The sequence below is a fragment of the Mus caroli genome, unplaced genomic scaffold, assembly GCF_978045245.1.
Source record: "Mus caroli unplaced genomic scaffold, Mus_caroli_1 scaffold_6, whole genome shotgun sequence".
NCBI lineage: Eukaryota > Metazoa > Chordata > Mammalia > Rodentia > Muridae > Mus > Mus caroli.
In genome coordinates, this window is record NW_028227261.1 from 100,846,079 (window position 1) to 100,859,578 (window position 13,500).

Sequence of the window (13,500 nt, forward strand, 5' to 3'; positions counted from 1 at the left end):
CTGATGGAAGAAGGGATCCAAATTTGGCACAGTTCAAAACAGACAAAAGATTTATCTTAAAACTTTTTTCTTATGTCAGAAGGCTGAGGAGATGGTTCAGCAGTTAAGAGGGCTGGCTGCTCTTCTAGAGGACCTGGGTTCATTTTCCAAAATCCACACGGCACAATTACTGTAACTCCAACTCCAAAGAATCCAGCACCTTCTTCTGGCCTCACTGGGCACCAAACATATACAAGGTGTACAAAGATCGATACAGACCAAACACCAATACACGCAAAATAAAATAGTAATAACAATAAAGCATATGTGAATTTTACCCAATAATGCATTTAACATATTTAAAGTTAATTACCATTGAGATCAACTAACGGTCAAAAATATGTCACATTTGTAATATGATTTTATACAGAAAATTCCAGAAGCCACATATCCCTTGGGGCATGTGTAAACCTAGTTCATGAAACACAGACATGCTTGAAATTGCAAAGCGTCCATTTTGTATCAACAATACAAAAGGGCTTTCTCCTCTACTGATAATCTTCCCCATTTATTTTGTTTCCCTGTGGCTTGAGTTTTATCAATCATAAAGTACTTGAGAGAATTATAACAATAAATAATTTCCTCTTTAATGAATCTGGCTAAACATAGCTGAACATGTGATGAGTACTAGGTTAAAAAGAAGAAAAGGAAAAGGAAATTGTAGAGGAGAGATGGAAGAAGGAAAGGAGGAAAGGCAGATGCTGAATATATTTCTCTCGAGGAAGAACAGAACCACAGGTCGAGGCAGAACAACACCACCACCACCTGTCTACTTGACCCAGAATGAAGAAGCAGGTCTGTAAACACATGTGGCTCCTCTACCTGCAAACTTAATGTACTTACCTTTGACAACAATCAAAAGCAGTGCTAACTTCAAACTCTACCCTAGCTTTAAGAATGAAGCGGACCTGTCTGGGCTGCTTCTGACCCTCCTCCCTACGACTCTCTGACTTCCAAGACACTGCCTGCCTATCCTGTCCAACATAAGCATCTCCTGATGGCAGTGAAAAACCACAGAGGAGCTTCAGGGAATCCTGATGCACTGAGCAAACTCCCCCAGAACCATCTTTTCACATTCAACAATAAAAAACAAGTGTTCTTGTATTAGCTCCGCCTGAGGGATTAGTAGTGCAGGCTGGTGGACACCTGGAACTCGCTCACCTTTATGGTCACGAGGAAGATAGTGTAAAGGAACATGAGGTCGTGCCTTGATATCGCCAGATGCCTGGTGTGCTGGAAGGTGAACATAATTGACCCCAGCAGGGTTATCTTGCAAGGGCTGAAAGGAAATAACATTTTTAAGTCAGTGACAAACAAAAACCATTGCTCTGTCTACAATCTTCTCCGAGTGCTCTGTAAACACCAATTTAATGGACTCTTAGCAGATATTAACACAAAATGAGCTATGCAAATATACTTTTAAAGTTTCAGAAATACTGAATTATTTAAACTTAAAAATCTTTTCTCACAGCATAAAGTACTAGAGATTCTTATAGACTTTGTGTGTATGTGCGCACCCCCCCACACACACACACACACAGAGGCATCAGATCAGAGTTGCAGGCAGTTGTGAGCTGCCTGACTCGGATGCTGGGAACCAAACTTGGCTCCTCTGAAAGAGCACTGTGCTGCCTTGTCTGTCACACAGCTAGACTTCTCTGGAAGGAAAGACCCTCAGGAGGGAAAATGTCTCCATAAGATCCAGCAGGAGGGCATTTTCTTAGTGATTGATGGGGAAGGGCCCAGCCCATTGTGGGTGGTGCCACCTTAGGCTAGTGGGTTTGAGTTGCATAAGAAAGCAGACAGAGCAAGCTAGTATGCAGCACCCCTCTGTGGCCTCTGCATCAGTTCCTGCCTCTACCTTCCTGCTCTATTTGAGTTCCAGGCCTGACTTCATATGCTGATGAAAACCAATGGAGAGATGTAAGCCAAATAAACCCTTTTGTCCCCAAGTTTCTTTAGTCATGGTGTTTCCTCACAGTGACGGGAACCCTAAGACAAGCACCAAGTGCTCTTGACCACTGAGCTAACAACTTCTCAGGCACAAAACTTTTTAGAGTGTCCATTATGCTTCTATAGTACAGTATTGCAGAAACATATTTATCCATCATACACCTTTTTAAAGGACTTGAAAAACCTTCTGTGATAAACAAGACCCCAAGACAAATGGGAGAAATGGAGAGGCATCTTTCCTGTTCTGTGGTGTAAATGCCACCACTGGACAACCTCAGGCTGCCGTAAAGAATGGAGAGTAAGATCACACAGTTACTCTCTGAAAGCAGTATGGTGGCACCCATATACCCAGTACTTGGGAAGCCAAGGCAAGTGGATCACTGTGAGTTAGAGGCCAGCAAAGCTACACAGTGAGACCCTTTCTCTTAGAGTGCAGCATGAGCCATCTACCCTAGGATAGCACGTAGCATGGCAAGTCAGCGTTTGCAACATCATAAGTACTAACGCTGAAGTTATGAACCCACTGTACCCCTAACCTACATGGGCTACAAGGGTTCCCTTACACACTTGTGACATGCTTAAAGTATCTTGGTAGAAGATCTCCATCCAGCTTTGCTGTGCCTACAGAGAATAAATTATAAACTATGAGAATGCCACACTGCAAAAATGACAAATGGACTTTTTTATAAGTCCATTTACTTTTAAAGGTTATTCAAGTGTTTATAAACTAAGGAATGGGTTCAAACAGCGTAAGGTCTGGACTTCACATATTAATGTAACTAAATAACAATCATGACTTGGAAAAGAGATTTCTAAACTTTTCTTGTATATTCCTATGTTTTAAAAATATTTTAGCCGGGCGTGGTGGTGCATGCCTTTAATCCCAGCACTCAGGAGGCAGAGGCAGGCGGATTTCTAAGTTCGAGGCCAGCCTGGTCTACAGAGTGAGTTCCAGGACAGCCAGAGCTATACAGAGAAACCCTGTCTGGAAAAACCAAAAACAAAAATTTAAGACAACTTTTAACATTCTTATCAGTTTATAATTGTATAACATGTTATAAAATGTACACAAATTAACATTTAAAAGCATAAAGGGCAAAAGAGGGGCTGTGGAGATGGTTAGTGGGTAAAGCGTTTGCTGTACAGAATGAAAGCATACTGGGTGCTGAGAGCCATAAGAGCCCACCAGTAATGCCAGGGCACAGGAGGCCCAGACAACAAGCCAGGAGCAGGCTGGCTACTCAGGAGGACTCGACAGTGGGCTCCATGTGCTCTGGAAGACCTCACTTCAAGATAGACGGTGGAAACGTATCAGTGAAAACATCCCACTCCAGCCTGGGGTGGCCATAGGCACAAGCATGCTCTAGGACACACAAGTGAACATGCTTACACACACACACACATACATACATACATACATACATACATACATATGACCTCTGCCCAATGGAATATGATTTATTTTGATGTTATTTTGTTACTCTCATTGTTTCGTTCCTATGCTAAAGTAGCTCCTTAAGGAAATGGTTTTGGCACACACACTGCCCATTTTGGATTATGTTTTCTTAAAGACTGACTCTAAAAAATAAGCAGTTTGTAGATAACTGGGAAAGGGCACTGAAGAAGGACTTAAAGGAGATTTAAATCAGAGTTAGACCTGTTATGAAGACTGAGATGAACTGGAAAATTCTATCGCTGTTTCCTACGAAACAGGAAGTCAGATTCTCTTTCCAAACCACAATGGTGGAACAGACGGCAGCAGATACTCCTCTTCCAAAAAGGGAAAGGAGAGAGCCCTGGCACCAAGACGTTTCAAACTCCAGCAGATCAGTTCCACGGGGATCCTAGGCTTCAGGCTCTATGCTTTAACTGTGTACACCATGGCCCTGGCCTCTGCACTTCAACTCCAGCCTGTGCCCCTGGACCATTACGCTCCCATCCTTCCTCAAAACCAGTCCTGCTTTTCTTGGTCGCTTCCTAGCTCTAGGACTCATTCCCTACTCATGGCCACACATCGTATATGCTAAAAGTTAGGATCTGCACATAAGACATGTCCACATCATTGTCTGATAGGGTTTGTTGGTGGTGGTTTTATGTGTATGGGTGTTTTGCATGCATGTATATACTGTGTACCACATGTCTGGCTAGTGCTACAGAGGCCAGAAGAGAACATCAGATCCAGTGGTGCTGGAGTTGCAGAGTTATGAGGCGTCGTGTGGGGTCCTCTGTAAGTGTGGCACGTGCTCTTAGAACTAAGCCTTCCCTTCAGCTTCCAAGCTGGGTTTGTTTGTTTTTCATTAATTTATTTGCTCACTTTATATCCCAATCGTAGCCCCCACCTTTCCTTCCAGCTCCTCCCCACACAGCACCTGCCTCCCCTTCTCCCTACTCTGTCTTCTGTGACAAGGAAGACCCCCACGCCCCATATCACACCACTCTGGCACATACGTCACTACAGAACTATATACATCCTTTCCCACTGAGGCCAGACAAGGCAGCCCAGGTAGGGGAATAGTAGCCCCCACTCCAGTTGTTGGGGGACCCACATGAAGACCAAGCTGTACTTCTGATACATATGGGGGGGAGGGGGGGGAGGTCCAGTCCATGCCAAGCTGTTCTTATAAAGAAGGGGAATCCAAAGAAAACTGATGTTTCCTTTGAGAGTTCATCTGAATTAATGAATTTGCTGGTTTTCTTCCCAATGTGACTGTTATTTGTTTCTTGGGTATGTCTCAGTCATAAACATGGTTTAAAGCATTTTAAAGCAACTAGGTGGCATCAAAGGCTGAAAGTCCACATCTCAGTATAATGCAGGCCACTTACAAGGACATCTTCAGCCATTCATCACCTTCTGGTTTCCAGTCTCCTTTTAACAACTGTTCACAAGCTGTGATGACAGCACCACCTGCACCTAAAGACAAAATAAAAAAGAAACAAGAATATTTAACCAATTTGCTTAGGAAATTTATGGTAGGAGAAGTCAGAATTTCCCCTCCTAGTCCAAAATTCAAGATTACCAAAACAAAATTCTCAAGAGGAAGAAAAAAATGTGTCTTCTGTACACTGAGATCTGAGATGAGTGCATTTCCCTCCTCAGAATGTCAATGTCTGCCTTACAGTGACCTAAGGTTAAAGCTGGGCTCTCAAGCACAGACATGTACATATAGAACTGTTTTAGGAAAAACAAGATCCGCTCTTTACATTTCTTTCTTTGACATGGCTAATTTTAGGTGCAGTACACCATAGCAAAGGTGAAAGAAAGAAAGAAAGAAAGAAAGAAAGAAAGAAAGAAAGAAAGAAAGAAAGAGAGAGAGAGAGAGAGAGAGAGAGAAAGAAGGGAGGGAGGGAGGGAGGGAGGGAAGGAAGGAAGGAAGGAAGGAAGGAAGGAAGGAAGGAAGGAAGGAAGGAAGGAAGGAAGGAGGAGAGAGTGGAGGGAGGGAGGCTATAGAATAAACAGAAAGCAATTCGAGCAATGTGAATATGAATATCTGCTATTTCCAACAACTGACAAGAAAGGAAAGAATATAAAGCAATTTGTTTTCATTTTTAGACAGGGTCTTTCTATTCTAGAATTCTCTGTGTAGCTCAAACTGGCTTCAAACTTGTGATCCTCCTGCCTCAGCCTTCCAAGTATTCAGATTATAGGTATGCCTCACTACGCCCAGCCTCAGCATTTTTTTTAAATTTACATTAAACAAAATTTCATATAAAACATATTTCATATATGGTAAAATAACTACTTATGATTCTATCTGGTTCTGAAACAACAAAAGAAATTATTCGTAAGAAACTTTTCAAGGCCACCAGGCTTAAAATAATGGCTGGAGTTAACTAAAGTTAGCTCAGAGGTTAAGAGCACTGGCTGATCTTATAGAGATCCTGAGTTCAATTCCCAGCAACCACATGGTGGCTCATAACTATTTATAATGAGATCTGGTGCCCTCTTCTTCCACAAAAGCATACATACAGGCAGAATACTGTATATATGCTAAATAAGATCTTTAAAGAATAATGGCTGATCACCAATACTGATGTAAGTAACTTTTAAATTAACTTTACCAGTTAAAAAACTAGACAAGGCTCCCACTCTCCAAAAAGACTTTTACAGTATGTGATCCCTATCCCTGTAAGCAAAGACGTACTCATGAGCTACAGTACGTCAGGAACACAAGTTGTTAATCTCACCTCGGGCCCATCCAACAACTATCATGACTATCCAGGCATTTCTGTAATAGCTGTTAGCATCCGAGACTCCGCCTACTATTTTCCACGTTCGGGTCACTTCCTTCATTCCCGCAGCCAGGAACTGAATAGGTTGATATGAATAACCCTGGGAAACTAGGTCACGAGGGCAAAAGAATACAATATACCTGAAATTAAAATTTAAATATTTCAATATGTAAATAATATCAGAGGAATGAAAGTGAAAATCTAAGTCACCACCACTAACAACACAGCATAACACAACCAAAGTAATTATCTGTAAAAGCCTGGAATAGGATTTCAAAAAAGCAGACTGGATACTAGATTGTGTTTTACGTTACACAATATATATATAAGTCTGTATGATGAGGAGGAGAAGCCACATACTTTGCAATGCTCTATACAATTTTTTCATTCATCCATACAGTATGAGAAGAACGTTAGGTACATAATTAATTAAGAGAAAGAAGCAAGTGTCTTACCAGTTCCAGCAGGTATGGGCTATGAGCATATGATGTCTTTGTTCTTAGGGAAAAGGAGGTAGACAAACCAGCCTTTGGGCAAAAAAGCAAGGGCAGCATTTCTACTCCTACCACTATCTTGACCTGTGTCCCTTAGCTTAGAGTGTAAGTTAGAAATCTATACAAAGACAGAGAGAACTCCCAAGGAAATAGGCTTATGTTGTGGAAAATGTATGTTCATGCAGTTGAGAGAATATTGAGTGCAATCTTTAATTTGATTGAATAAGCTTAGTTATAGCCAGTGAAGTTGTTGCTAATTTAACAGTAATATAGCTGTTCTCTGGTGAACCATAGTTTTAAACTTTGTTTGTTCTTCAGCATCTCCTCAAATACTACCAACATTATTTACTAGAAAATACAGTTTTTTCCCTCCATTCCTAATAGACAGTTTGGTATGTAGAGCACAATACATCTTCTAATGGAGTGATACAGAAAGCATGGCACAGAAAAAAATGTTTGGGCCGGGCAGTGATGGCGCACGCCTTTAATCCCAGCACTTGGGAGGCAGAGGCAGGAGGATTTCTGAGTTTGAGGCCAGCCTGGTCTACAGAGTGAGTTCCAGGACAGTCAGGGCTATACAGAGAAACTCTGTCTCGAAAAAGAACAAAACAAAAACAAAAACAAAAGAAAAAAATGTTTGGTTTTTTTTTAAATTAAGTGTTAATTTTATTCTAATTCATGAGTCATAAACACAAAAACCTCACATGCATTCACCGAATATAAAATATTTGCCAACACTGCTTTCGAGACCAAATATGGAAGCATAGGTCAGCCGCTACATCCTTCTTACTCCAGGTCCCATCACTGTACCACAGTCCACAGAATGTCTGTTTCATTTCATCTAAACACAAGGCAGCGGTGGCTCGGTACAGCTGAAGCAGTTGCTTCTTACACCTCAAAGTGGCTCTTCATACCCTGCTTCTTACTACAGAAAGTAAAGGCTACAGTGCTCATCATTGGATTACACTGGTTGCCGGATGGCAGGAATCCTATCAACTTGTCAATCTTATCAACTGTTCTCGAACCAAAAACTCAGCACAGTGAAAAATAGCTCTGAGCTGAATAGTCTATTAGCATCCAATCTGGAGGCAAAATACAAAACATATCAAAGAATCAATTCATTACAGAGTAAGGAATGAAACATCTGGAGACAATTTTAAGTAATCTGATATAGGATGGCTTAAATTTTTTTACATTGACATGATATCTTGAAAGTTTTAAATGTAGAAATGATTTCTAGGAAGTTGGACAATGGAGAAAGAAATCATATACACTTAAATAATGAATTGTCTATATATTCTTAATAAAATGAGACAATACTTTGGTATCTCTTATAAATTAGATAAAGAACAGATGCTATAGATTTCCTTTAGCTGTAACTCACATTAAAAATGGCATGCTCAAAAGAACAAAACCAGTATTACAACAGCTCCATTTGCCTTCCCTAATTCCATCTGTAACATATGCTCAAACTTATTACACAACAGCAGCTTTTACATTCAACTATGCCATATTACAACACACAGTCTATAAGTTATAATTGTTGCTACTTCTGAGTGGGTTCACTGTAGCTGTACAGATGTGAGCCTTCATGTGGTTGTTGGAAATTGAATTTTTAAGATCTCTGCTTGCTCCAGCCAACCCCACTTGCTCCAGTCGACCCCCGCTCACTCAGGTCAACTCTGCTCACTCAGGCCCAAAGATTTATTTATTATTATACATAAGTACACTGTAGTTGTCTTCTGACACACCAGAAGAGAGCGACAGATCTCATCATGGATGGTTGTGAGCCACCATATGGTTGCTGGGATTTGAACTCAATACCTTCGTAAGAGCAGTCAGTGCTCTTACCCACTGAGCTATTTCACCAGCCCTCTCCTTTTGGTTTTTTCAAGACAGGTTTCTTTTGTAGTCCTGGCTATCCTGAATCAGCTCTATAGACCAGGCTAGCCTCAAATTTACAGAGATCTGCCTGCCTCTACCTCCTGGGTGCTGGGATTAAAAGCACATGCCACCATTGCCCTGCATCAGATATTTCTAAAGTACACATAAAACCCCACATATTAGTGAAACCTCTGTGCCCACCTGAGTTGCCATGGAGCAAAAGGAACAACTCTCTGTCATGTCTAACAGACTTATGAATGAGCGTGAAAGACAAATGACTGCAGACAAAACCACTCTTGTTCTGCAATATAAGTTAGCTATATAATGTTCCTCTGATGAATTACTGGGAAATGTCATTAAACAGCACATCTCTTCTGTAAAGATTGTAATTTCACCTTAAGTTTGTAATATCCAAAAAACCTTTACCTTGTAAGTACCTAAAATAATACACATAGATACATATACATATGTATATATACAGGAAAGGAAAAAGAAATGGAATGAGAAGATAATAATGGATTTCTCAGATACTTTTAAGTTCTGTGGGTCAGATTAATAAAAAGAGAAAAATGACAAAGAGAGAAATTAGTGTAAAATAGGACACAACCAACATAAACCAGTGTAAACAGGTTTTAAGATGGGAGCAGAATTTAGGTTAAAACCAGGGGTTAAGCAGATGGCGCTCTGCTGGGCTCATCCCTGAGAACACTCCCTCCCTCTCTTACCATCAACTCCCCCTGTTTACCTCAGGCAATATCACTTAACTGGGCCGAACAGAACACAAACCACACCCATGTTAGTCTACTGCAATAGCCCTGGCCTCTGGTTAGGACACAAAAGAAATTTCATGGATATATCTTGAAAAAGACTATAAAACTGTGACTTATATTTCCCTCATTTAAATGTAATCTCCCTACAGAATGCCTGGAAGTTTAAGGAAAACATAAAATCAATAGATAGAAAATTATAAATTATGTACTGCCCCCATAAATGGCTTTTTAAAAAGAAAGTATATGGAGTTTTCAGACAACAGCTGTATACAGACAGAACAAGCGCTTGTTTGTCTTTACCAGTAGATGGTGCTAACCCCCAGGCATGCTACCGTTCTGAAGCTGACCTCACTTGAAAATATAATTCCCCAGATCATTTGACTCTCAAAATCAGAAGCAAAGACTGAGATGTTATTCAAAATGTTAAAACTTTTCTAATTAAACAATAAGATGCACTGTCTTGACTCCAGCATCATTTCTCATATTTAAGAGACTGTAAGGACAACACTTCTATTCCAGAGTTCAAAGCAATTTACTGCTTATGCACCAACTAACAGATGAAATAACCATGGTTTAAATCTGGGCTCTGGATACTCAGGGTCTCCAATTCCTTGGCTAAGTCGTTAATTTCTTTGTGCCTTGCGTCATGCTCTGTTAAGGCTAAAGCAGTACTCACCACAGCTTCAAAAAGCCAGAATTGCAGGGCACAGATATAATAACTAGTGACCTGCATCCAGTACAGAGCAAGCAAAATCCGAGTGTGAAGACTAACCAGGGAAGCATGGCACTGTGACCATGAAACTCTGGCAGCACACACACACCCTGGTTTAAAGATGAGAAAGGTTAAATGTAGGCGAGCAAAGAACAGAACAAAATTAATTAGCAATGCCAGGATATTCTGATTTTGTAATATCCTTTGCCCAACAAATAACAGAATTCTTTATTCTAGGTAAATTTCAAGTATTACATATATAACAGAGACACGTTAAATAATAATAAATAGTCTTGAATTTGAATTAGAGATAAATATTAGTATGAACTCAAGTCATTTTCTCTTTCTTTACCCTAGCTCGTTTCAATAGATGTCTTAGCAGTGTCTCCAATGCTCTGAGTGAACCTTGAAAAAACTATTTCTCCTTAAATGAAACTAAAACTAATTCCAGAAGAAAGGTATAAGAATCTTAAAATACCAAGAGACATGAAAACTGAAAAGGCTCCCACTGGCCAAAGATGGGACAGTTTCAAATAATGACAAAAATTGCACTCTGTATAGTCTCACAAATCATCCTTTAATCTGAGTTCATACACAGGTTTGTTGCTGTTGTTGTTGTTGTTGTTAAACTGACCATCTTTGCAGGATGACCAGCAAACAAATAACCAAGCAACAGCCCTGCCTCTCTCTGAGAAGTACAACAAGTTCAATAAAAACCGGGCAAGTCAGAGTGTCGATAAACGCACGTGTGTGGCTGGAAAGGAAGGAGTATGAGGAGCAGTGGCCATGCATCACAGCAAAGAGGACAGAGGAGGGAGAATCTGTAGGGATGGACAGTAGGTCATGAGAAAACTCAGGCTGTTGTTCCTGAAAAGACAGTATTGCACGCAGGAGTGGCACACTGTAACTTATTTTAAGATAATCACTTCATCATTATGTGAAGAATATCTAGGGGTAATGAGAAAAGCAATTAGCCCACCTAGGAAGTTACTCAAAGTCCAGGCCAGAAGTGAGAGGACTAGTACTTAACGCTAGAAACAGGAGAGATAGGAAGGTCACAGAATCTGGCTATCTTCCTTTTTATATAGTCTCAGCATTTATACAACATTAAAATAATCCAAAATGCTAGTATCTCTGTAAACGACCACTATAGACTGGAAATCCTTTACAGTGCTTCTGGAGGGCGATGCTGTGAGATGAGTAAGACACAGGGCAGCTGTCATGCGCAGAGGCTCAACAGTCACACTTGTTCTGACTAGCCTACTCAGAAAATATGGGAACTGTTCCCTGGTCTCAATTTCCTCGCTGTCAAGTGGAAGTAGTAACAACAGCTGCCTCTTGTAGGAGGGTGAACAGAACACACTGGAAGGCAGGCTTAAGACTGGGAGAGGGTAGCACAGGAGAGAGCAGGGAGGTTGGGAAGAAGGATGGGGAGTCGGCCAAAACTAATCATGTATGAAAATGCCATAAGGAAACCTGTCACATGTAATCTAATGCTTTTAATTTTTAAAGGGTTGGAGAGGTGGGTCAGCAGGTAAGAATAGTGGCTGCTCTCACAGAATACCTGGCTTCCTTTTTCAACATCATAATTGTGGCTCACAATTATGTGTAATTTCAGTTCCAGGGTATTCAATGTCCTCTTCTGGCTCCTGAGGGACCAGGCACATACATACATTCGTGTTATATATACATACATACATATGTACATACAGACATTCAAGCAAAACACCCATACACATAAAATAAAAATAAATAAATCTTTAAAAACATAATTATAGTAGCTACTTCACAGGACCCAGAGTATGAAAATAAATATAAAGAATTTACCTAATATCTCGTTCAATACATACTAGCTATCGAATGATTAATTCCACTCCACCCACTTTCCACAGCCAAAAAATATTAACTACTAAGAGAAAGAAAGTAGTGATTTTACTGAAAGCAAGCAACACCCTGTGAAATCTTTGAAGACTTTCCTGTGTAAGTCTGGTAGTATACTCTCTTTCATTCTCATTTGATAGAGTGAGTTCTGATTTAGATACCAACTACTTGAGAGAGAAACTTGTAATTGTTGTTAGTAAAAACTCCTAATTTACCACCAGATTAGATTAAAAAACAAAACACAGTAAAACTTGGAATCCTGTTCACATGGAGGAGGCTTAGCCTGCAGAACAATTCGATGTAGTCAGTCATTCCATACCTGATTGTATAGCTTACAAATTTATTGGATGTTTAGAACAGTTATAGATGAATTTAACATTTAGTTACAAATCAGAGAAATGCAACATATAGTTCCATAGTATTTAAGTAATTTTTTTCTCTTAAAGTAACCAGGAAAAGATTTTGTCAGGAAAAAAATTGTAATAGCTACTTGTGGTGGTTTGAATATGCTTGGCCAGGGAGTGGCACTATTTGTAGGTGTAGCCTTGTTGGAATAGGTGTGGCCTTGTTAGAGGAAGTGTGTTACTGTGGGCGTGAAGATCTTCATCCTAGCTTCCTGGAAGTTAGTCTTCTCCCGTTGTCCTTCAGAACAAGAAACAGAACTCTCAACTCCTCCAGCCCCACATCTGCCTAGACACTGCCATGCTCCCATCTTGATGATACTGGATCTCTGACCCTGTAAGCCAGCCCCAATTAAATGTTGTCCTTTATAAGACTTGCCTTGGTCATGGTGCTGTTCACAGCAGTAAAACCCTAACTAATAATATACTACTTCACAGGACTCGTGATGTAACATGAAAATGAGTCTTAGCTGGTACATAATTCTAATTCGATAATTACTAGCTATCAAGTGAGTAATTACACCCACCCTTCCACAGCCACAGGTTTCCTCTACTACTTTACCATTACCACTATTATTTGTAACATCCATACCTGTTTGTAACGACTTAATGCATCCACAATTATTATAATAGAATGAAATTTTGGTTATTTTTCTCACTGTGTTGTATGTGCATGATGCGCAGAAGGCTGCATGCTACAGTGAACGTGTGGAAGCCAAGAGGCTTCTCTGGGCGGCCGATTCTCTCCTTCAGCTTTGTGTGAGTTCAAGAACTAGAATGCCGGTTGCCAGGCTTAAATGGCTAGCTCCTTTACCTACTGCGCCCTCTCACCAACCCCAGGAAAAATGAATTCCAAATGCTCCTTATATATTAAATTGATAGTGTTTTTAAATTGAAAGCATAGTTTACTTTAAATAAAACAAAGCATGTTGATTAGAATCAATATATTTTAACTTAATTAATCAATCTTGTTAAGAACCATCTAAACCTGCATGAAGAAGAATCCAAGCCAATTCCTACTATCATTTTTCCAATTCATGTTTAAAGATGTCAGAAGCTTGGGGCTGGAGAGATGGCTCAGAGGTTAAGAGCACTGACTGCTCTTCTGAAGGTCCTGAGTTCAATTCCCAGCAACC

At 40.2% G+C, this 13,500-nt stretch overlaps 1 protein-coding gene across 1 annotated transcript in view; it reads right to left on the minus strand.

Annotated features, from left to right (window-relative positions):
• Tmem38b (transmembrane protein 38B) overlaps positions 1-13,500 on the minus strand; it is a 34,797-nt gene that overhangs the window by 4,958 nt on the left and 16,339 nt on the right. Inside the window, exons 3-5 of the mRNA XM_021159989.3 lie at positions 6,178-6,362; positions 4,816-4,903; positions 1,201-1,318 (exon numbers count right to left, since the gene is read on the minus strand). Coding sequence (XP_021015648.1) covers positions 1,201-1,318; positions 4,816-4,903; positions 6,178-6,362 — 391 coding nt within the window. The remainder of the gene's footprint in view (positions 1-1,200; positions 1,319-4,815; positions 4,904-6,177; positions 6,363-13,500) is intronic.